This window comes from Felis catus, chromosome D3, assembly GCF_018350175.1.
Source record: "Felis catus isolate Fca126 chromosome D3, F.catus_Fca126_mat1.0, whole genome shotgun sequence".
Lineage (NCBI taxonomy): Eukaryota > Metazoa > Chordata > Mammalia > Carnivora > Felidae > Felis > Felis catus.
The window spans coordinates 77,008,535-77,029,740 of NC_058379.1; the positions used below are offsets into that span (position 1 = coordinate 77,008,535).

At 52.0% G+C, this 21,206-nt stretch overlaps 1 protein-coding gene across 11 annotated transcripts in view; it reads right to left on the minus strand.

The window, feature by feature from the left end:
* Nucleotides 1-21,206, minus strand: part of ALPK2 (alpha kinase 2) — a 152,837-nt gene continuing 131,631 nt past the window's right edge. For all 11 annotated transcript variants that reach the window (XM_045042420.1, XM_045042418.1, XM_045042413.1 and 8 more), the window contains 3 exons: nt 19,970-20,187; nt 14,487-14,535; nt 1-1,410 (listed from right to left, as the gene is read on the minus strand). In XM_045042420.1, the coding sequence (XP_044898355.1) occupies nt 1,182-1,410; nt 14,487-14,535; nt 19,970-20,187 (496 nt within the window). In that variant the 3' untranslated portion in view covers nt 1-1,181. The remainder of the gene's footprint in view (nt 1,411-14,486; nt 14,536-19,969; nt 20,188-21,206) is intronic.

Genomic DNA, 21,206 nt, shown 5'->3' on the forward strand with positions numbered 1-21,206 from the left:
TGAACCCTAATGTACGCTGTGGACTTTAATGACTCATGATGTATAACACTTGCTCCTCAAGTGCGACGAATGTCCACACTGACACATGATAGTAACAGGGGTCAACGATGGAGTAGGGGGTGAGGGAGCGTTTGGGAACCCTCCATACTTGCCGCTCATTTGTCCAGAAGCCCAAAGCTGCTCTAAAAAATTGTCAATTTAACAACCACCACAACAAACCAGTGGGGCGGCAGACATTTTCTCTCTCAGTTTGGGGTGCATAAAACCATCCCTGAGCGGTCTTTATGTCATTTCTTCCTGCCTGATGTGGGTCGCTGACGTTCTGCCCGACAGCTGGGCAGGACCCCAACTGGCAGGAAAGGAGACTGTGGGATGCGGGGAGGGGCCAGGCTCCCGGGGAGCTGGGGGTCCCAGCAGGCTCCACACCACCTTCTGGTGTGATCCGATGTGGGTCAGCCCCGGGTTTATAGGGCAGGGTCCCTATCGAACCGAGACTGTGACGGAAGAATGCGGAGAGAACACGGATGCAGATACTTCGTGCTCCGGTACACTGATTAGGAAGTGGCCAAATTGCTAATCCTGGGGGAATGTGAAATATGGCACCAATTCGAAAGAACAAGGGTCTGTGCTAATCTCTGCATCTCCCACTTTCTGGGTAAGTGTGAATTTAATTACACAGAGAATTATAGCCGGATGTGCGACTAATGAGGGAATCGGCCCTTCTGTTGGAAGTCACCTCTGGCAACAACAGGACGTTCCACTCTAGCGTGACAACTCGACCCCATGAAGGAATTCACGTTTTCTGTTGATACAGCAGCTGGAGGCGTCTAGAAATCCCAAGGTTAGGAATGGGGGGGGGGGGGGAAGCTGTGGACAGGGCACCAAGTCCCTGACAACACAACCATGTGCACCCACACAAAGAGACAAAGAACGTGAAGCCGGTAGATACAAAGCTGGGCTGTCTTTGAGAGTGACCGTTGATTTCGCCTCTCCACACGTCTGGTCGCAAATCCTGCTCCGAAATCATCTCAGGGAAGACAGCAGGCGATGAGTTTGGGAGCAGCGTGGGGCACGGGCGGTCGGACGTGGGACCGCCACCGGCGCTCTGTAGGCTAGGTGCTCTCTCTCGAGCGTCTTCAGACGTGTGCCCACAAGACTGCCGCGAGCTGGTGGCCGTTCGTTCACAGGGGGTGCGAGGTTTCCTTTCCCGCTGGGCTCCCGGAAGCCATCTTCTTTACGGTTGTGGCGTTTGGCTGAATTCTGCTTTGCGTGACGGCTGGCTTCTTCTGTTTCTGGCTGTTGTTTTGAAGCGATGTCAGGCCCAGCATTTTACAATACTTGTTACACTGGTGTAGGGCTTTAAACTGATCGATGAAGGTCATGGAACAGTTGCCTTTAAATCCTTTGTACCTGTGGGTTTGGGTAGAAGGACACATACTTTTTAAAACACGGGACACTTTCACCAGCCTTCAAAGGGGAAACTAATGGGAGATGGAAAACACATTGATTCCGGCCCCGGGCAAAGATGGCCGAATATTCTGGCCGCAACTACTGACAGGAGAAACAAAGCCTGTGGGATTAAGTAAAGGCCGAGGTCCACAGGCATGCACCTTCCAGACCAAAGGCCTGTGATTGTACAAGTGTTCTAGATGCTTACGGTTCCAACGAAACAGCATACCATTGCCCTTTTTCTTTTAGTCATAGTAACTAGTGCTGGGCCATCTTGATAAAAACGAGGTCTCTTGGTAGTCTGAAAGCCACCCTATCCCGCCCAGAGGTTCTGAATAAAAAAAATTCTGTAACGTTGGGGCTGGAAGACATTATTTAGTTTTCAACGTTCTCTTGTTTAAATATTTTTATTTATTTTTGAGAGAGAGAGAGAGCGAGAGAGAGAACCTGAAGCAGGCTCTGCACTGACAGCAGAAAGCCTGATGTGGGGCTTGACCTCATGGGCCGAGTTACTGTCATGACCAATATTATCACAGGCCGTCCCGTGGCAGGGATGTGGAAGCCGACATTGAAGGATGAGGCAGGTAAACGGGGGAGCGGGGGTGAGCCCGGCACACAGAACGTTCGCCATGATTTGTGAGGCCCCCGAACAAAAGGAAACCATGGGCTCCTCATTCAAAAATGATGGAGGCGTCTGAGACCACAATGGTGGAGCCCGTGTTCGACAAAGCCCAGGGCCCTTTTCACGGCGGGCCCTGCTGGCTGGGGGACAGTTCTGGCCACGGGTGATTAATAGGACAAACACGAAATCCGGCCTCTTTCATTTGCTGGTAGAAACCACAAAGGTCAAGGAAACCTGGAAGGAATGGGGACCGAGACTGTGTGCTTTTCCCCGTGAAATCCACGCCGGGTTGGAAGCTCTTAGGGGAGTGGAAGGTTCCTTTCATCTCTGGAACCAGAGCAGCTCTGTCTTGACCAGTTTGTTATAAACACAGCCTGCTCCCTCCTTCTCCTCCTCCTCCTCCTCCTCCTCCTCCCTGCGAGGGAACGCTCTGCCCCCCTCACCCCTGCAGGAGCCCGCAGTCCATTTCTGCTTGTGAGAAATGCCTTGGTTTCTAAAAGCCAAGCTCCCTCCTGGAAGAAAAAGTCCGCTCAAGACAGGGGCTGAATCCAGCAGGGTAGGAAAATTCTCCACCGCCAACCTCATCATCTTTACATCTCTATCTTCCATAGGACATGGCGTGACAGGCGGAAATGTCAGCCCCACTGCGTTTCTCTGGCGCCTGAGCACCCCCGGCAGGCCATGAGGCCGCGTGGGCCTGTGCTCATCAGACGTGATGGAAAGCCAAACCCGTCCTCCTGCTGGAGGGAGGCCTCCCGCCTCAGACAAACCAGGAAGGTCATGGGCAGGGGCAGCCTCCCTGTTAAGCACATCCCTGGAAACACATCACGGCCACCTGTCTCAGGCCACCCGGAGGCTTTTAAACACTCAGACAACATCTAGTCTCTGCAGGGAAAAATCACTAACTCACCCTGGAACCTCCCAGAAAATTCGATTGTCGCTTCTTAAGCATCGTCTGGCGGCCAAGTGTGTAATGCTGGGTACAAAGTGAGCCCTTTTATAATGGTTCCCATGCTCTGGAATGGGAAAGACTGAGTGTGGACGAAGAAGCAGGACTTCTGGGCAGCCCAGCAGGGTCTGTCCTCTCCAGTAGCCCCTGAGGGCCCAGACCTCTTCCTGGAAATCTGACACCTTCTTTTCCTCTATGTCCCTCTTTCTTTCTTTTTTTTTTTTTAATAAAAATTTTTTTTTAACATTTATTTATTTTTGAGGCAGAGAGAGACAGAGCATGAACGGGGGAGGGTCAGAGAAAGAGGGAGACACAGAATCAGAAGCAGGCTCCAGGCTCCGAGCCGTCAGCACAGAGCCTGACGTGAGGCTCGAACCCACGGACCGCGAGATCACGACCTGAGCCGAAGTCGGCCGCTTAACCGACTGAGCCACCCAGGCGCCCCTGTCCCTCTTTCTTTAGAGTCCTCACGGAAAGCCAGAGTAGGGCAGCAGGGACCGCTGGATGTCACAAGAGCTGCCGTGGGCAATGGTGAGGCTTTACAGGGAGGGTTGCTCTGCTCAGTCGAGGAACCCCGGTCTTTCTCCGCCCCCGGCTCCCCGAAAGCCCTAGCTCAAGTGCATTCGCGTGGAGTCCTCCCTGCGCCCGCCCTCACCGCGAGGAGAAACACCTCCAACCACTTCCCTCCATCTTTAGGAGAACGACATCCACTTCTCAGAATTCAGGGTGTGCCTCACCTCTCTGCACAGACTGTGATCTCTCCCAGGATACTACCTGATTCCCGACATACCTGTCCAGGGGAGGCTTCTCAATAAAGGCCAAGGAAACAGGTGGATAGAAGCCCCGTCCCCAGAGCTACCTCACCTTGGCCCAAGGGGGCCTCCAGATCACATTTCGGGACTTCCCTTTCTCTCTTGGTCCAATTTTGGACAATCAACTTGGCACGTCACACAATAATGAACTCCCATCCCTCGCCTATCACAGCTGTAGACCTTTTCTGGCTACCTAGCATCCACAGAATTAAAAATCTTTCCCCTTCCTCAACCTGGTGATGGTCTCAGTCAGGGATGCTGGGCTTCGGCCATGACTTCTAGTTCTCTCAAACTCACAGCCATCACTGACGCCTTAAAAGGAAACAAGGCCGCATCCTTTGTGTTCCGAGATCAATTAAGCTGGAGCGTTTCAAAGGACACCAATCTCTCCTCCGACACCAAGCAATGGGGTGTCCAGGTTCTGCTGCTTGTGGTCCGCCTTCCATGCCACACGAGCCACGAGGAGCAGAGGGGACCGTGAATCTGAAATACCCTGGCCCCTCTCCAGCATTATCCCCACTGCACTCACCGCCGTTGATCTTGTTAGACAGATGCACAAGGCTAGGCAGTGTCTCTCCCAAATGGCACGTCCTTCCTAGAACCTCAGAATATGGCGCTTGGGTGGCTCAGTCGATTAAGCATCTGGCTTCAGCTCAGGTCATGATCTCACAGTTTGTGAGTTCGAGCCCCTGAGTCGGGCTCTCTGCTGTCTGCACAGAGCCCACTTCAGATCCTCTGTCTCCCTCTCTCTCTGCCCCCTCCCCCACCTCAAAAATAAAGAAGCCCTAAAAAAAAAAAAAGTAGGGTTAGTATAGATGTCATTAAGATGAGGTCACACGGGAGTAGGGTGGGCCCTTAACCCAGTATCATGGGCGTCCATGTAAGAAGGGGAGAGCAGATACAGACGCGCAGGGAGAAGACCGTGCGATGACAGAGGCAGAGACTAGAGAGGCACGTCCACAAGGCTGGGAATGCGAAGGGTTGACCGCCACCTCAGGAAGCCAAGGCAGAGGCGTGGGGCCCTTGGGAAGCCAGGAGAGAGGCGTGGGGTGCATCCTCCCTCACGACCTCCAGAAGGAACCCACTCTTCTGACACTGGGATTGGACTCCTGGCGTCCAGAACGCGAGAGAATAAATATCTGTTGTTCTGAGCCACCCAGCTTCTGGTCATTTGTTACGGTGGCCCTGGGAATCCAATGCAACGGGATAAAGCACCTCATAGAATTGCACACGCTTCCATTGTTAGAAAGCTTAACTCTGTGCAGTTTTACTCACTGGGTCTTTTTATCCGTAACCTCAAATTAGTGTAATTTTCCAGCTCATCACTTTAAGTTAACCTGCCCGCCCTCCCTCACTGCCTCTAGAAGAAGAACCACAAATTCCTTCCACTGAACAGCACTCAGTGGGGCCTTTTCTTAAATAACTTCCCCTCGGATGGGGGTGGTGCATATAAATTGCCCAGGAATCTTGTTAAAATGCCGGTGTGGGGGACACCTGGGTGGCTCAGTGGGTTGAGCATCCGACTTTGGCCCGGGTCATGATCTCACAGCTGGCGAGTTCCAGCCCCGTGTCGGGCTCTGTGCCGACAGCTCGGAGCCTGGAGCCTGCTTCGGATTCTGTGTCTCCCTCTCTCTCTCTGCCCCTCCCTGGCTCGTACTGTCTCTCTCTCTCTCTCTCTCAAAAATAAATAAACGTCAAAAAAAATTTTTTTCTTAAAGGCCAGTTTGGGCTCAGAAGGTCTGGGATGGGTCTGAGTTCCTGCACTTCTAATGAATTCTGAGGGGCTGCTGATGCCGCTGGTCCAGGAATCCCAAGGAGTAAGGAGACAAACTAAAGCATGAAGACCTCAAGTCCACCCCTATTGGACCTTGGAGACACCTTTTAATTAATTAATTAATTAATTTTTTAAGAGTTTTTTTTTTTTTTTTTTTTTTTTTTAGAGCAACGTGTGAGAGGGGAAGAGGGGCAAAGGGAGAGACAGAGATTCTTAAGCAGGCTCCACACTCAGGGCAGAGCCGGACGCAGGGCTCGATCCCATGACCCTAGGATCGTGACATGAACTGAAATCAAGAGTCGGACACTCAACTGACTGAGCCACCCGGGAGCCCCGGCGCCTTCATATTTAAGTCGGGACCCAGGTGTATCGTTTGTCCTTGAAACTTGGGTCATACAACATCCCAGAGCCTGCTTCTGGAAGGGCTAGGAAGCTCTCTATTTCTACAATCCTGCCCTGACTCGGCACGGATTTATTCAGTCCTCACTACGTGTTGCCAACCAGGCTAGTCTGATTGCTTGCTGAAAAACTCTTCCTGTCTTCTCTCATCTTGACAAGGGGCTCATGCAAAAATCGTCAACTGACGGCAGGGTCGGCTTCTCTCTCAGCTTATCACGCTCCCCCGTGCCTCGTATTGCCTCCAAACAAACCTGGAGAGGGGGAGCGGGTGGAGCCAAGTGGCAGAAACTTCCAGATCTGGCTGTGTTGAACAAATTAAGGTGGTTTTTTTTTTTTTTTTTTTTTTTTGGTCTGGCTTAAGGAGGGATCCGTTAAAAAAAAAAACTCGGTGGGACAAGGAAGAGCAATAGAATTGAATTCCCATTCGTTGGTAAGCTTTGCAGAAGCAAGTCAGAGACTGTTTACAACCGAAGTTTTACTGTGATATCCTTTCTGAAGAAAATTTTAATTTAAAGGGAATGACCACAAGGACACAGAATTCAGGCTGAAGATGGGGGTGAGGAATTGAAATAAACCTCTTGTTTCAGGGTGTGTGTGTGTGTGTGTGTGTGTGTGTATACAGCAAAGCCTGGGCTGGATTTATGAACAGGTGGAACAGATTGCCATCTGCATGTAAAAGGAGGGGCCCTGGGAAGCCCCCCACTCTGGAACCATCTAATATTCCTGATATTCCTAATATTCCTAATATTCCTTCCATTAACACCCTCCATTTCTTTATTCTTTATTCTTTATTCTTTCGTTTCATTCAGGGGGATTAAAAAGGATTCAGCTTTTCCAGAAGCTGGCCCTCTTGTAGGGAAGACAGACCCATAAACAAATAATTACACTATGCTGTGATAAACAGCTCCAGGGAGCTGAGAGATGGGGGTTTTCCCACTGCGTGGCGGGTCCTAAGAAGGATTCACACAGGAAGGACGGCTTGGGGGTTATCTGGCAGAGGGGAGAGCACGGGCAAAGGTGCTAAGGCAGAGGATGTCCTCAGCAAGGCAGGTGTTCTGAGGAGAGCTGAGGCCAGAGGACATTTCTGGAAGGCTCCGTGAGCCATGCTATGTGATTTTCCCCGTGGGTCGGCATTTCCCAAAATATGCAGCAGTAAGTCCCACAAGATGCTTGGAAATAGAAAATAATCCTGTGGCATAAGCGCTGTGATTAATGCTGCATAATCTTTCTCCCTGTCCCTGCGGGCTTTCCAATCACACGTCGGCTCTTGAAACACCCCTATGAAGCCTCACACCAAAGAAACCTCCCCCACTTATTCAACCCAGGGTTTCCCGAGATTATTTAACAGCACACAGATCCCTTTGAAAGTGCTTCTGTCAGAGTCACTGAGCTCTTTGGGGGGTGGGGACGCTGTAATGTAACCAAATCTGTGTCTTCTATACAAATTGTATTCTGAGGTTGCCTTGTACAAGCTGACCTTCCTCCCTTGCTCTTTGCACCCCACCCCCACAAACACCATGGAAACCCTGGTCCACGGCCACCACTACTACGGCTCTAGCCTCCCTGTGGCTGCCCTTGCGCCCCGCCCGTGTCGGGCAGTTTCCCACACCGCCCCCAGCGTAAGTCAGAGCCTCGGTCACAGGGCTGCTCAAGGGGTCCCACGGCCCCGAGAACCCACCCCAGCTCCTCCCCTTGGCCGCCAGCCCCCACTGCTCCCCCCTGCCCACTCTCTGCCCTCACGCCTCCTCTCCGGCCCCTCCCTCAGCCCCCAGTTGGAGCTACAGCAGGGGCTGCGACCATGGAAACAGGCCCTGGCACTTCTCTGACTTCTGCCCAGGCTGGAAGAGAAAGGGGAAACGTAAAGACAGGAGGACAAATGCAGCCCACGAGTCTGGCTCTCTGCTTCTGCCGGGAGGGGCATTCCAGAAGGCCCGCACGCTTCCACGGCTCCTGCTGTCTTGCTTCTGAAGGCACGCCCAAACCAGGAGGGGCTCTGGGCTGTGATCCCCGAGGAAGAGGGAGCAGGGCCGGGGCCCTGGGGAGGCGAGGGAGAACCGAGCCTCTCTGATGGTCCGTGGTCCATTCTGGAGACCATGGGTCTCGGCCCCGTGGGTGTGGAGGAAGCATGGAGTCCTCTCCTTAACATCTGAGACACAAGCTGAAGTCGGGACACAGAGGCCAAGGAGGGGACACTGGAGGCAAGACAGCCATGAAATAGGCAGTCCGAGAGGCAGCCACCGTCCTCAGCCCCAGAGCTGGGATTCCCAACGCCCGCCCCCCATTTTAGCTGCAGAGGGGGGAGCCTCTTTAGGGCACGGGGCTGGGCAGTCAAAGCCAAAGGGGATCAGGGCTTCACCATCAGATGCCTGGGGCAGGAGGAGGGGGGCGTGCCGGCCACACTGAGTGTGCTCAGGTCCGGCCAGCGCTGACTGAGGGACCTTCTTTATGGGACAAGCCCCAAAATCCTATCAGTCCACAGTGAGCCCCTCGTTCTTTACTTCTCTCTGGGCTACACACACACACACACACACACACACCACTTCTTTTTCCAGCTACCTTCTAGACGCCTTCCAGTCTTCTCTTCTGTTAGCAAACTTGAGTCCGTGGCACCTTGGCGCACCCCCCTCTTCGGTTCGGGCAACCTAGCTCCGCTGTGCTTTGCTCGGACCTTCCTGAGAGCGCTGGTGGCTCCTTTCCGGACAGTTCTGGGCTTCCTCCAGCCCTCTGGTGTCAGGCGCTCGTGAACCCTCTCGGCCCTCACTGCGTCCTCATCTTCCATTTGCCTCCTACCATCTCCCAGGTTTGTCCTGCAGCCGCCGATCTCACATCCAGCAATCTCTCCAGATGGTCTTTTGGTTCAGACTTGCCTCTGAGGCTGGATGACAAAGGACAAGGAGCCTGGCTGTGGGTCCTCAGGTCCTGGGGGGTGACTGGGCGGGGCGAGGGGGTGGGTAGTGCTGTCCAACTGTACTGTCATCTGGAAGACTTTGGGGCAAAGAGCAGGAAGCTGCCACGCTAGTCCCACTCCGTGGAACGGGTATGTCCTTGCTGACTCCTGGGTCCAGGAGACTCTGAACTCACACCGAGAACATTGCTAGTAGCAATGCCTTGCCAAAATCGTGGGGGGGGGGAGGTAAATGTTCCCTTCGTGGGCCCCCAGACCTCCTTGATGGCCAAGACTGGCCAAACAAACCAGCCACTGGCCAACCGGCTCCACCGCGAGATGGCTTGATCAGATTGAAATGGGATGCAGACTGCCTTCCAGGGTAGATGACAAGGAGGGCAATGGGGGAAAGTGGACATTTAGGGGGCAAAGCGCCTTTCTCAGGTCCCTCAGACCTGAAAGGCTGTCCTCTGAAGCCCGCCTTGGCCAGTCAGCTAGAACGTGTGGGTTCTACAGCCACAGCCCTGCTGTGAGAAGCACTTACATGATGTCGGAAATTCTGTTCCCAAGTCCCTTGGTTTCCTCCCTTCCTGGCAGAGTCACGCGCCCGCCTGGAGAGTTAGCTAGCCCTCCTGGAGTCACCACACACACATACACACACACACACACACACCCCGTGCACGTGTGCACACAAGCCTGCCGTAGAGCTGTGTATCTTCAACACAAACCCTATTGAACACAAATCCCAAATTTGCACTGCCCCCTTCTCTCCAGGTACAGTGGGGTCCCAGACTTGTGACGACCGCCCGTGGGCACACGAGGCTCACGGTGGGCAGTGAGGGCAGAGCCTTTTTTTTTTGTTTTTCTGGAACTCAGCCGGACTGAAGGTGGCAGTCCTTTTTTGTCTCTCTTTTTCATGGCTTGTAGGGTGAGAGCTGGACACAATGACCTCAGTAGAACCTGCTTTCTCCAGGCAACTGTCCTTACCATGCTCCTTACCATGTTGTTTAGGTCCTTACTGCCCTTCCGCAGGGAGCAAGCCATTTGCCATTCTGTCCAGGGTCTCCGGAATTCGGTTTCCATGTCAGGGACACCGGACATCGCCACACATTTCAGGAGAGCTAACTGGTGGTCCCCCTGGGGAGTGTCCTTTGTCCTTTGTGGCTACTCATATCAAACCGATTTTGGTCCAGTGCTTACCAACTGGGAAGAAATCTGCTCAGGGTACGCTTTGTTTTACTTCAATCTGGCAACATAAAAATGAGTTTGGGGTTTTTTTTTTACCTTCTATAAAGGGTTGAAAAACATATTGGCTCTGGCGCCCTCTGGTGGCTAATCCCAATCACGCCATCTCCCCAGAAATTCAGCAGCTGCTGGCTGGGGAGGGGGCGTGTGTTCGCAGGACAGACTGTGACACGTGCAGGTCTGCTCCCCTGCGTGCGTTGGTTGGCACTGGTTTTGCTTTGGTTCCACTTCTGATTTCTCCAGTTATAGAATTAGGCACTGTCCTAATTTTCCCCTTCAAAGAGCTCTACATGGCGAAGCAATTTCAAATCGGAAAAATGTTCAACTGTCTCGTCAGTGTCCGGGGTCTGCCTAGGAAATGGCTTATTAGGCCGTGACCGTGCTGTTTGCCATGCTGTGTAACTTGAGGTTCTCGCACTCGCCACTGCTGAAAGATGACAGGCACCGAGGTACAGGTGATGCGTTTTCACACATGTTCCCGTCGCTGGCTCCCAGGAGAGACGGGACATACTTCTGCTTTAAGGGCCATACTACCAGGCAAAGCTGAATTAAAACAAATAAGTCACGGGGCACCTGGGTGGCTCAGTCGGTCGAGCATCTGACTTTGGCTCAGGTCACGATCTTGCGGTTTGTGAGTTCGAGCCCCGCCTCGGGCTCTGTGCTGACGGCTCAGAGCCTGGAACCTGCTTCAGATTCTGTGCCTCCCTCGCTCTCTGCCCTTGCCTCACTCGTGCATACGGTGGAGACTGAGACATAAGGGACTATTTTCTTTAAATGCCACAATGGCTTCTCTTCCCGCAAAAGACCCTGACCACTGCTGGCCAGAAAAAGGCCCTAAATTTGGGAGATCTTCTTCTGTTCTAAACAATACAGTGAATTATTTATTATTTAAAAATAAAATTTTTTAAGTTTGTTTTTAGTAATCTCTACTCCCAGCCTGGGGCTCGACCTCACGACCCTGAGATCAAGACTCACAGGCTCTTCCAACTGGGCCAGCCAGGTGCCCCTGTTCATTATTATTAATGAGTTGTAAAGTAAGTCAGATTGGCCTCAGCACTCCTCCCATCCATGCCTTGTGTTCTTTCTCACGTGGTTAAAGACCGTGTATAAGGCCGCCTACACGGAACACCGCTCCTTAAGACTGTGCCCATTCCCCAGGCTCTTCTCTTTCCAGCATGGACGAACTAAGCCCGTGGGGGCGCTTGCTGTGAATCAAGAAAAGCATGTCATCGGCCACCGTTCGTCTCTCCTGCTCTCTGGAGGCCCGCTGGCCTCTGCAATGCTCCCCAACTTTCTCCTCCCTGCTTGCTACTGCTTCCCACCTGGATCCTTCTCAGCCTGTCTTCGAGCTGCCTCAGAATCAGAACCCTTTCCAAGTCTCCCCGCTTTGGGCTCCATTTGGCAGCCCGGGCTTCCACCGGCTTCCACTGGAGCGTTGCTTCAATTGAATCTCGGCTCCAAATGTTGAGGGTCTGCCCCTCTTCCTCGGGGCGCCTTACTTCACACAGTGCTATGCTCCTCACTTGGGAACTAAGGAGGCGGGATGTGGCTGTCGGTTCTCAATCCAGAGCACAGGGGTTCCGAGGGGCCTCCAAAGAGAACTCCCAACCACTCCTTACACTCTGAGGGTCCTCCTTTGATCAGTTTTAAAAATTTTTTTTTTTCAACGTTTATTTATTTTTGGGACAGAGAGAGACAGAGCATGAACGGGGGAGGGGCAGAGAGAGAGGGAGACACAGAATCGGAAACAGGCTCCAGGCTCTGAGCCATCAACCCAGAGCCCGACGCGGGGCTCGAACTCACAGACCGCGAGATCGTGACCTGGCTGAAGTCGGACGCTTAACCGACTGCGCCACCCAGGCGCCCCTGATCAGTTTTTTAAACCGGGCTTCTAAGAAACGTTTTTTTGGGGGGGAATTGCAAACTTAGGAAAAGTTTACAGAAAAGTTTCAGAAAAACAACGGACAAGATGATCTAATATCCCTTCTAAAGCTCTCAGAATTCCCTCCTCTCGCACTGCCTCCTCTGGGAGGCGACCACTCCTTGGGAGGGAAGGCCGTAAGTGATACTTTATAGACAACATTTTGCGCTGGGCTCCAACCATCAGCTCTGGTAATGGGTCTTGGGCAGCTGTCCCGGGCCAGATAAGTCACATTAGAGAACAAAACCAAGGGATTGGATTTCTTGTTAAATTAGGAGAAAAAACATGCAATGAGTTCCCGGAAACTGTTAAGATGCTTTTAAAAGATGTCTTAAATAATCACGCTCTGAAGCTTGTCTTAGTTTTTGAAACTTCTGCTTTGTTTTGGTGCAAAGTGGTTCTAAAGAATGGTATGATGTCAGTGTCAGTGTCAGCATCGGTGTTGGTGTCAGGCTGAGGCAAGAGGGGGAAAGGAAACCAATGTTTATCACCTGCATACGAGCTTCGGGGCCTGGATGTCAATTAACGGCGGGGGGGGGGGGGGGGGGGGGAGGAGGGGGAATCCTCAAGACATCCCGTGTCCCCATCCTGTAGATCAGTGCTTCCAGAATTTAAAGTCACGTGACCACATAGCTGGTAAGATGAGAACTCAGCATTCAAACCAGGTGAGCATGATGCTGAGTTTACAGTGTCCCTCAGAGAACATGGGGTCTGCCCTACTTAGGAAATGCTTCTGAGGTCCAGAGAAATCCCTTTATAAATAGCATGGTATAATTTCTTTTCTTTAAAAAAAAATTTTTTTTTATATTTTATTTATTTTTGAGAGACAGAGAGATAGCGTGAGTGGGGGAGGGGCAAAGAGACAGGGAGACACAGGATCCAAGGCTCCAGGCTCTGAGCTGTCAGCACAGAGCCCGACGCGGGGCTCAATCCCACAAACCGCGAGATCATGACCTGAGCCGAAGTCGGACGCCCAACCCACTGAGCCACCCAGGCACGCGTAATTTATTTTCTAAATGGGGAAATTTGTCCAGGAGAAATGACTAACTAGATGGATGCTAGGACAGCCGGCATAAAAACTGCACTGTCCCAGGCAAACCAGGATGTAGGTCCCCCATCCCAAGGGCCAGACAAATGCCTATAATACAAGAAGCAATGCTACCACTGGGAGAGTCCGAAGCAAATGGCACGAGCAAGATTTGAACCCAAGCCTCTCTCTAAAACCCCTGTTCCCACCACCTCTTCTACTGAGGTCTCATACCTGCCCTATATTAGCACCGGGGCAGGGGCTAGACAAATAGGGCAGCCCCCTCCTCGACCCCGAGCCTACTGAAGCTTTTCAAACCAGCCAATTCCCAGCTTGCCTTCCCTGCCTCACCCTTTCCTTCCCCGGAAAACCAACTAAAAGCCGTGGCTCATGTTTTCCCCACACTCCTCCTGCCTCCTGGCTGACCGTGGTGCCTCCCTGTGTGGACCCCAGGGCCTGGCCCTCTTGGGGACCGTGGGCAACAAACCTTTTCAGTGGCCATCGTTTTCTTTTTCAATCTAGAAAAGGACTGGCATCACCATACCTGAACAATAACAAAACCCAAGGCATGTGTCCCTTCTAAAGTCACTTGCCGTCTATTCCCTCCTCGTAACAGACAGTCTCCTTGCGTGGGAACAGCAGGGGCGGGCCAAAACCGTGGTAGCTCCAACCCAGAACGTTATTTTCACCAAGAACCACAGAGAGCCTGCTTTCTCCTCGATGGCGGTCGCGCAAAGCAGAGAGAAGGCACAGTGGTTCAAGAGATGACCTGGGAAAATGCTGCAGGGCCGTCCGGGCGTATCCCACACCGGACAGAGCAACACCCCACACTAAACTGGGAAAACGAGGCCATCACCACAACCAAAGTAACTCATCACTGCTCTCCCCCAGCCATGTGCTCCTGAAACTACCACCAGGAAAGCGTAGGGGTCGCCTGAAGGGCTTTTGTGGATAAGAGAGAAAAGAAATGCATTAAAAATATGCCAATCGAATTCACTGCGTTCAAGTACAAAAAAAAAAAAAAATTAAGAGGCTTCTAATAGTGAAGCTATCAAAGGTAGAAAAATGGAATATTCATAATTGAAAGAAATCCCAATAATACTGGCATGGTCCCCCCACCCCCCACCCGCCGGGGCGGTCCTGTTAGTAATTAATCTTGAAGTGCGTTTCCAGAGTTCTTGTTTGTTTCAAAGTTAGGAAACAAATGTGTTTCCCTGCGAGAACAAAGTCCATAAATATTTTATGTAAGTGACAGAAGTGAATTGAATTCACCCCGAGAACATCTATCATCCACAGTTAGGACAAGAAACCTACCTGCCCACATCAGCTTCCCAGTACGTGTGCCCGGCAGGTGTTTGGAACCCCGGGCTGGAAGGAAACGTGCTTGGTTTTTTTTCTACTCACCCTTTTGCCAGCGTTGCTATGCCAACGTCAGTTAACTTCATTCCCACACCTGTAGGAAGAGAGAGCGGAGATGGGATTTGTGTTTCACGGGGGTCCTCAGAAAGGACCGGCCACCTCTTCCGGGGCTAGGGGTAGTGACAGCCTCACGGTCAAGTTCTTTCCTACGTAACACACTTTTCCTCCTCATTTCCATCAGCAGAGGCTACTTTCTGCCGAGGCTGACAGCCTTTCAGACATTCGTCGGGCTTTGTGGGATGACAATGGAGGACAGCAGGCCTGTGACGGCAGCTGAGGGGAGTTGAGTCTCGTGGAAACCAATGGTGGGGTCTGCCGCCCCAGGCCACCTGAGCCCTTTGTGGCTGGGGGAGTGATGTCCTCTGTCCACCCGGCCCACGCCCTCTGCTGGAGGAGGGAGGCCGGTAGCGCTCTGAGGGACTCTCAGGCTTGTCACTTGTCCCAGGAGCTCTCTGCCCAGAACTGCTCAGGTCGGGGCTGCGGTCCGCTCCACTTCTTCACCGAAAGTGGAAGCCCGTGCGCAATGGCAGGTGGTGTGGGCGTGGGCCGGGGCGGGGGAGGGGTGAGGTCGGCAGTGAGAAAGTTCAAGGTGGCATCTGTTCAGTTCAAAGCCCAGCTCCAGATATGGGATTTCCCATCTCCATGAAGATGGTCTCCCAGTTGAGGACAGAAGATTTTCTGGGTTGGCTTCAGGCCTGGGGGAAACACTCCCGAGCTACGTGTAGGCTTTTAACCACTGGTCTGGAGATGCTGACGCGTGTCACCCGTGGCGCAACCCTTTGACGCTTCTCCTAACCTCCGTCCATTCACCCGTTGGCAGGGCCGGCTACCAAAGCCAAACAACCAGAACAGCTGCCGGAGCCTTCCGCTCTGGTTCAGCAAAGAGCCACACTATCCCTGCTGGAATCCAAGCACACGGAAGTGGAGAAGAGGCACGCTCTGGGACAAATTTCCCCAGACAAGAGGCAGTGGAGTGGGCACGCCTGGCTCACTCTATGCCCTCAACCTCCCCCAGATCTGGAGGAAGACGCCCCTTTCCGGTGCCCGGAGTGTGGGTGGCCTCTGGCCTTTCCCGACTCTCCCTGCCACACCAGGAACCAATTCAGCCACTGTCTCTCTAGGCCGATGGCTACGGGCACTTGGTCCAATTTAGCGGACCTCTTCCTCACTCTCACTCACGCAATCTAGTCACAGGCCTTCTATGGCAGGGCCTGGGGTCCACGGTGCCACCGACCAGTCTGTCTGGCTTGCCTCCTCCTCTCTTGCCCCTAACTCTTATCCTATCCAGGCCTGTGATTGCTGTATCCCCCACGGCCAGCAGATGCCCTGCTCACTGAGAGGCCCGGCCACACGGAAACCAGTCTGGGCTGTGGCCAAACAGGCAACCATCTTCTCCGAAGCCAACCCTGAGGTTAGACGTGATGGCAACCTAGCTCCGTGGGTCTCGACTCCCAGAAGCGCTGTTTTCTGGGGCCCTGGAAAGGAAACCTCATGGGTTAATGCTCTGACGCAGTAGCATGTGCCCGGAGCGTGGCAGAAATCCAGGCCATGCTGCTACGCAGGCCGGTTAGGCAGACAGAAGCGACGCGCTTTTCTGCAGTGCACCTGTGAGCTGAATCAGACACGGCACTTTGGGAGAGCCAGCGGGCAAGTTCAAAGGCTCTTTCGCAGCAGGGGACTACTTCACCTCATTCTTTCAAAGCTGCGAACAACTAGAACGTACGCAGAAATGCTGCGCATCGCCTTTATTACAGGGACTGTGCTTTTTAATAAATAAATAAATAAATAAATAAATAAATAAAGACACCAAATTGTAAAAACCCTCTTTGGATATCTTGTTTTTGTGGAAAGCCGTATTTAAAAATCACAGCTCCGCGCTGCACGGAGGGCCAATTTCAAGAAGTCATTTGGCGCAAGGGTCCTTGAACGTGGGCATTGCCTTTCCTGCCTCTCACGATCGCCAGCTGTCACTTACGGTTTAGAAAACCAGAATGCAATTTTGAAAAGGAAACCTCTCTCTCTCTCTCTCGGTTTAATGATGTGCCAGCAATTCTACCCATGCGTCTCCAGGAAAATAATTTGAAGATAACGGTCATCTGCAGGCTGTTTCCGGTGGAAGGAAGGAAGTAGGCGTCATCAGAAATTTGTTCTCCAGGACGTGAGTTCTTGGGTCTTTTGGGCGACAGCTTCCTAGGAACCTTAGTGGTTGGTCCCAGCAGCGGGCAGATCCCAAGACCACATCACAGGTGGGACTTTGACTCCCAAGCTGGCAGGACCCACGGCGATCCTGTCAACAAGCAAGCCCAACCAGGCAGGGGATAGCTTTTAAGAGTCCAAGAAGGTGGGGCGCCTGGGTGGCTCAGTCGGTTAAGCATCCGACTTCGGCTCAGGTCATGACCTCGCGGTCCGTGAGTTCGAGCCCTGCGTCGGGCTCTGTGCTGACAGCTCGGAGCCTGGACCCTGTCTCAGATTCTGTGTCTCCCTCTCTCTGACCCTCCCCTGTTCATGCTCTGTCTCTCTCGGTCTCAAAAATAAATAAACGTTAAAAAAAATTAAAAAAAAAAAGAGTCCAAGAAGGTAATAGTTGAGTTCGGGTTTGCTTGGGGTTTTGTTTAGTTTTTCCATCCTAATTCCAGTGTCTCAGTAAAATTATAAAATGCACAGGTTATTTAGAAAATGGATGTGCTACCTTGTGCACAGCAATGATGACTAGAGAGAGATTTTCCTCAGAAGCAGAGAGTAAATAAACATTGTTATGATACACTGTGCCAACACATTAAACCGCACATGTCACTTACAGAGAGACTAACGTTTCACTACACTTGTTTACAAGTGCCTGGAAGCGAAACTAGCTGTGCATGAAGCTCCAGGGTGTTGCTTTTCGCCAGAAGAACGATATTTATCGCGAAATTCACTCTGAAGGAGAAAAGATGGAGGGGCCATCAAGCATTGCACAGCCAGTGTCTAATGAGAATAGATAGCTGTGTATTAAGACCGTGTGTGTGTGCGTGTGTGTGTGTGTGTGTGTGTGTGTGTGTGCATGTGGCAGTGAAGTCTCTTCAGAAAGCGAGCAGACATGACTGCCTTCAATATGCAGACCGGCCCCATCTGCGAGACTGTAGCATTGCATTTCCCAGCTGGTCTTCAAGAAGTTCCTCGCTGGAAGCTTTAACATCAGGAGACGCTTGCAAATCTCTTGCAAATTGGCAGATTTGTGGTTTAGTTTAAAGAGCTTGGGTTTTGGAGTCAGAAAGCACAGGGGTGGAGGAGTCGTGGACCCCTCTGCTTATTAGCGGAGTGACAGCAGGCAATTAAAGCACCGTCTCTGAGCCTCTGTTTTCTCATCTGCAAAATGGGATCATAATGTGCTTTGCAGGGTCATTATGAAGATGGCACAAAAGTCGTCGGAAAAAATGAAGACATACAAAAACTGGTGACCTCCAAGCACGGTGCATAGCCTAGTTAATTCTATTGTGCCAGTGCGAGTCCCCTGGTTTTGACACTGAACGAGAGTCACGTAAGACGTTAACAGTAGGTGACGCTGGGTGAAGGGCACACGGGGAACTCTCTGAACATTTTTGCAACTTCTTGTGTCTCTGGTTATTTCAAAATAAAAAGTTAAAATAAATGGGGAGCATTTATGGTGCGGCAGTGCTGTGCCAAAAGTTTACTATTCTATTTAATGCTCACAACAACCCCACGTGTAAAGCACTGAGGCACAGAGGTAAGTAATCTGCCCAAGGCTAAGCTAGCGAGCTGGGGGCGGGCAGGGGGCGGAGGGGACAGAACCCAGACGCGGTCTCGCTCTTTAGCACCATGATCTAGGTAGAGCTTGAGATCCTCATGTGTGACCACGTCTGACCTACAGCGGGCATGCAATTATAGTTCGGATTTTTCTTCACGGCATGATTATTTGGAAAGGAAGAGGAAAAGGAAACCCCCTGTGGTAGAAGCCGTTCCTGCCCCACCCAGTGCCCTCACCCTGTTTCCGTGCACACTGGCTCCACCTCCACGGGCCACCAGCATTTCTTTGCCTGAGAACTTTCTCTGATCACGGGAGCCTGCTTTGCTCAGCCTGGCTTGTCCCCGTGCAGGTGGCAAGTGCAGAGGAATTAACACCCTCGCCAGGACTACCCTTCCACTGGTAGCTACAGGCAGTGGGTGTGCAAATGCCCCCAGTCCCTCGCTCCTTGGGTGCGACAGTTCCGAGAAGCGTGCTCTGCACAGGCTCCCAACGTCTCCTCAGCAGGCATGAGCTTCAGCAACCCACAGAGGGAACTGGTCGTATTCTAAGGGACCTTACTGGCCGCCTTCCCACGGCCTGTCACATTTCTGCACTCTCCTAGGTGTTTCCTGGGATGCTGTCCCAAATATTAGTATCTGGACATTTGTGGCAGTGAAGGATTCACCTTACCCAAATAAAGGTCCAATCCTTGCCCAACTCCTGAGAGGTAACCTCTAAAAACATGGCACCTCTCTTGGGGGACCCCAAACCGCAACTTGGCTCAGGGCCGTCTCTGTGGGTAACCTAATTATGATAACGCCACTGCATGCGACAAATGCACTCCCATCAGTTTGTATACAAATTCAAGGTGCCGTAAATGCGCTAGGGGAGCTTGAAATCTAAACCGAACCGTGAAAGACCCTCTCACCTACTACCCATGAATTATCAGGCACCTGGCTGGCTCAATCGGTTAGTGTCCAACTCTTGACTTCGGCTCAGGTCATGATCTCACAGTTCATGAGTTCGAGCCCCACATGGGGCTCTGCGCTGACAGTGCGGAACCTGCTTGGGATTCTGTCTCCCTTCCTCTCTGCCCTCCCCCAAGTGCTCTCTCTCTGTCTCAAAATTAAAAAAAAATTTTTTTTTAAGTTTTTAATTAAAAAAATTAAAAAACAATTTAATGTGTCTTTTGGAACAGCCAGATTTTCATAAATACTTCTGAATTGCACCTGTTGAGGACATAACAATAAAGCCAATCTTTAGTTGCCTGTGGTAATAGGAAAGCATTATTGGCATGAATTAAAATGTACTTTTTTACTCCATTTGGCTGGTCATTTCAGATTCCTTTGTCAGACCTTGTTTGTGTGTGTGTGTGTGTGTGTGTGTGTGTTTTAATGTCTATTTATTTTTGAGAGACAGAGCACAAGTGGGAGAAGGGCAGAGAGAAGGAGACACAGGATCCAAAGGAGGCTCCAGGCTCTGAGCTGTCAGCATACAGCCCGATGTGGGGCTTGAACTCACGGACCACGAGATCACGACCTGAGCTGAAGTCGGATGCTGAACCAACTGAGCCACCTAGGCACCCCTGTCAGACCCTGTTTCTGATGAGATATTAGTAACACCCTCTGCTGGTAAAGCCTCTTAAAGACATGCAGCAGACCTCCCCGCCTCCCCCTGGCCACATCCCCAGGAACATTCCAGGTCCACAGCATCCCTGGAGCCCGGGGCAGGCTGCTCTCCTCACCCTGCATGTCCGTGACCAGGAGGCAGCCGCTCGTTCTCTGGTATACCCAGTGCTGGAAGGTGCAACACTTCTGACCAGCCTCCGATTCTCTTCTCAAGAAGTTTATTTCCTTCCCGTCCCGGATGGAATACTTCACAAATTCTCCAATCAGCTCCTCCTCCACTGTGGCATAAGGGATGTTGTTCTCCGGTCGGTGGATAAGAAAAATAGGGATTATCCTGGAAGAAAAGACAGCATGGGCACACGTCACATTCTCAGGTGGTAACAAAGACGGTGGGGGGGGGGTGTTCTGTCTTCCCTCGGATTAGCAGGGAGCTGCGGAACCAATCCCTGGGTCCCCTTAGAGGTAGGCTAACCCCTCACCGCAATGATTGTTCAACAGGTGAAAAGATGTATTTCTGGTTTTCATTTGTTCCTAGAGTTGGTCAGAAACTCCTCCTGGGGGATGGGGTTTAATCGCCCACGTACAAACGAATGTTTTCATTACAGGCATATCTTAGTGGCCCGGCAGCCATGTGTCCACCCATCATATCCTTTTCTTCCCTTCCTCCCTTCCATTCAGTCAGCAAATACTTATTCAGTGGTTTCCAGGTCAGTCTTCCAGATGCCGTTCCAGAAAACAGTGAAGAACACAGGGGCTCTGCTTTCAAGGATCTTACATTTAATTTTTTTTAACGTTTATTTATTATTGAGAGACAGAGAGACACAGAGCATGAGCAGGGGAGGGGCCGACAGGTGGAGAGACATAATCTGAAGCAGGCTCCAGGCTCCGAGGCGTCAGCACAGAGCCCGACGCGGGGCTCGAACTCACAAACCGCGAGATCGTGACCTGAGCCGAAGTCCGACGCTCAACCGACTGAGCCACCCAGGCGCCCCGCAAGGAGCTTACATTTAAACGAAAGAGGCGGGCAACAAATACGTACGTGTGCTACGTGAGAAAACAAAGCAGTGAAAAAGCGCTAGGGAGCGCAGGGGTCAGGGAAGGGCTGCTATTTGACTGAGGGAGATCAGAGAGGCCTTGCTAAGGAAGAACGTTTGAGCAGAGACCTGTAGGAAGGGAGCTAGGGAGCCGTGAGGGCATCTATGGGAAGAGCATTCTAAGTAGAAGGAACAATAAAGGGAAAAGGCTGGGGCAGGAGCATTCTGGGTGTGTTCTAAGCACAGCAAGGGCCCAGTGTGTGGATGGAGTAGAGTCAGCAAAGGGGAGATAGGAGCAGCTGCGTGAGGCCAGGGAGGG